We start from the raw sequence: 2,659 nt of genomic DNA on the forward strand, positions 1-2,659 counted from the left end.
AGCAGTTCACTCACCTCGGCCTCCCAAAGCGCTGGGATTACAGGCCGAGCCACCGAGCCCGGCCTGAGTTTGTTTTCTACTCCTTATCACAGTTTTTCATAGTTAACTCTTACTGTTAAATAATAGGAACCTTTTTTTTGAGTCAGAGTCTCATTGTCACCCAGGCTGGAGGGCAGTGGCATGCTTCCAGCTACCACAGCCTCAACCTGCTGGGTTCAGGTGATCCTTCTGCGTCAGCCTTCCAAGCAGCTGGAACTACAGGCATGCACCACCATGCCTGCCTAATTTTTCTTTATTTATTGTAGAGATGAGGTCTCGCCAAGTTGCCCAGGCTGGTCTTGAACCTGTGGGCTCAGGCAATCCTCTCACCTCGGCCTCCCAAAGTGCTGGGTTTGTAGGTGTGAGCCACCTCGCCCGGTCAAATAATAGGAAATTTTATCATAATTTGTGAGCACAAGATGATCATTAGTGGGGTATTCTTTAGATAATTTAGACAAATACCTCAAATGGTTATTGATGACTCTTGGGGGCTTGGTTGTAGTGCCAAGTGAATACAAGTGTGCCATGTGTATGACTTGTACCTATATAGTTACATCATTTCTTTCTCTGGATTGTGCTCTTTTGATGTTACATATCACAACAGTATAGGCATCAGATCATTTCCAAATCTGTTTTGGTCATGCAGGCTGTTTGTTACCTTTATATCATAGCCCTCAGCATGCCAAAAAGCGGAGTTGCCTGTCTAGGGAATGTAGGCCCTGGAGATCAAGACAGGTGTCCCCACTTAAAGCCATAGGCCTTTGGTGTGGCTTAATGTTACTGGTGGTAGAGCAAGAAGCTAGAAGGAGCCTCTCTCCTTACCATGTCTTGCTCTTCAGGGTTCCTCCTTACCATGTCTTGCTCTTCAGCGTTCCTTCCAGCTTTTTTTTTTTGAGTTGCAGTCTCACTCTGTCGCCCAGGCTGGAGTACAGTGGCATACTCACAGCCACCGCAGCCTCGGCCAGCTGGGCTTAGGCGATCCTTCCATCTCAGCCTTCCAAGTAGCTGGAAATACAGGTGTGCGCAACCACACCCGACTAATTTTTTGATTTATCGTAGAGATGAGGTCTTGCCAAGTTGCTCAGGCTGGTCTCAGGCAATCCTTTCACTTTGGCCTCCCAAAGTGCGGGGATTATAGTGTGAGCCACCGTGCCCGGGCTTCTTCCAGCTCTTAAGGTCTGTAACTAAAACCTAAAATATTAGGAGAGTGCTTAGGTTCTTGTATTCTATGGACACTTTGAGTCTGTGAATGCATTCCAGTGGATATCAAGAGTATTGTTGTGTTGTACTGATAGTTTGATTTTGAGTTGAATGGGTAAGAATTAAGTGGTACCTGGTTTTTGTTTGGTTTACTATGCAATATTAAATTTTATTATTTAATAAAATTTGAGTAAAAATGCTGGACACTTCATGGTTACATGATGGGGAAACATGCAGGGGCTTTGTCTCTCCACTCAAATATTTCTCTTATGGTTGTTTTTGAATTTTATTTTAGGCAAAAGTCAACAACTCTAGTTTAATTGGAGTAGGCTACACTCAGACTCTGAGGCCTGGTAAGTGTTGTTTTGGTAGTATTTTAAAAGTTAGTTTTTATTTCTCAGCTTATTTTGCAAATCTTTCAAGCATATAGATTTGAAAGATAAGTACAGTAAATACATGTTTACTTTTTGCAACGATTTTTTATTCCTTTTTTTTTACTGGGCTATTTGGAAGTTGACCCCTGTCATGACACTCCTTCAGATACTTTCAGAATAAGGACCTTCTCCTGTCCCCCTGCATAACATCAGTACTGTTATCGCACCCAGGAGAGTTAGCAGGGATTCCTTATTATAATACATTCCCTTTTTACTTTTCTCACTGATGTCTCAGCTGTTTTGCAGTAATTTTTATTTTGTTATTCAGAGTTCAGTCAGTGCTTTTTGGTTCTGTCTGTAGTCTTGTTTACATAATCTTGAGCCATGCTGTATTTTCTAGAGTAGCACTTTTCAAACTTCCCCTCAGGGGTCTTGTCAAAGAACTGGGATCTTTTTCCTCCTCCAAACAGGGATTTTCCCCCCAAACTTTGACTATTTTGAAACTTAAAGAAAATGTGAAAGAATGGTACAGTGACCATCCATACATCCTTCCCTTACTAAATTCACCAGTTACTACTAACATTTACTACATTTGTTTTATCTGTGAACCTTTATTTCACATAAGCTTCTTTTTTTTTTTGATTGGGAGTCTCACTCTGTCGCCCAGACTGGAGTGCAGTGGCCGCTCCCGGCCACCGCAGCCTCGACCTGCTGGGCTCCGGTGATCCTTCCGCCTCAGCCTTTCAAGTAGCTGGAACTACAGGTGCACGCTACCATGCCCAGCTAATTTTTGATTTATTGTAGAGGTGAGGTTTTGCCAAGTTGCCCGGGCGGGTCTCGAACCCGTGGGCTCAGGCATTCCACTCACCTCAGCCTCCCAAAGCGCTGGGATTACAGGCTGACCACTGAGCCTGGCCTAATTTTTGGTTTTTAAAGTTTTATTATTATTCCAAAAATCTTCATTCTGTAAATGATAGCAACCCCCAGAATGTGCCTCAATGCTACCAGGTAAGTTTGCCATACAGAATTTCAAACATTTGAAAATA

The 2,659-nt window shown here is 43.1% G+C and overlaps 1 protein-coding gene across 2 annotated transcripts in view; it reads left to right on the forward strand.

Moving 5' to 3' along the window:
* Positions 1-2,659, forward strand: part of VDAC2 (voltage dependent anion channel 2) — a 24,564-nt gene that overhangs the window by 20,498 nt on the left and 1,407 nt on the right. For both annotated transcript variants that reach the window (XM_008061577.2, XM_021714126.1), the window contains exon 9: positions 1,535-1,592. In XM_008061577.2, the coding sequence (XP_008059768.1) occupies positions 1,535-1,592 (58 nt within the window). The remainder of the gene's footprint in view (positions 1-1,534; positions 1,593-2,659) is intronic.

Source organism: Carlito syrichta, unplaced genomic scaffold, assembly GCF_000164805.1.
Source record: "Carlito syrichta isolate Samal-C Ts95f unplaced genomic scaffold, Tarsius_syrichta-2.0.1 Scaffold94740, whole genome shotgun sequence".
NCBI classification, from domain to species: Eukaryota; Metazoa; Chordata; class Mammalia; order Primates; family Tarsiidae; genus Carlito; species Carlito syrichta.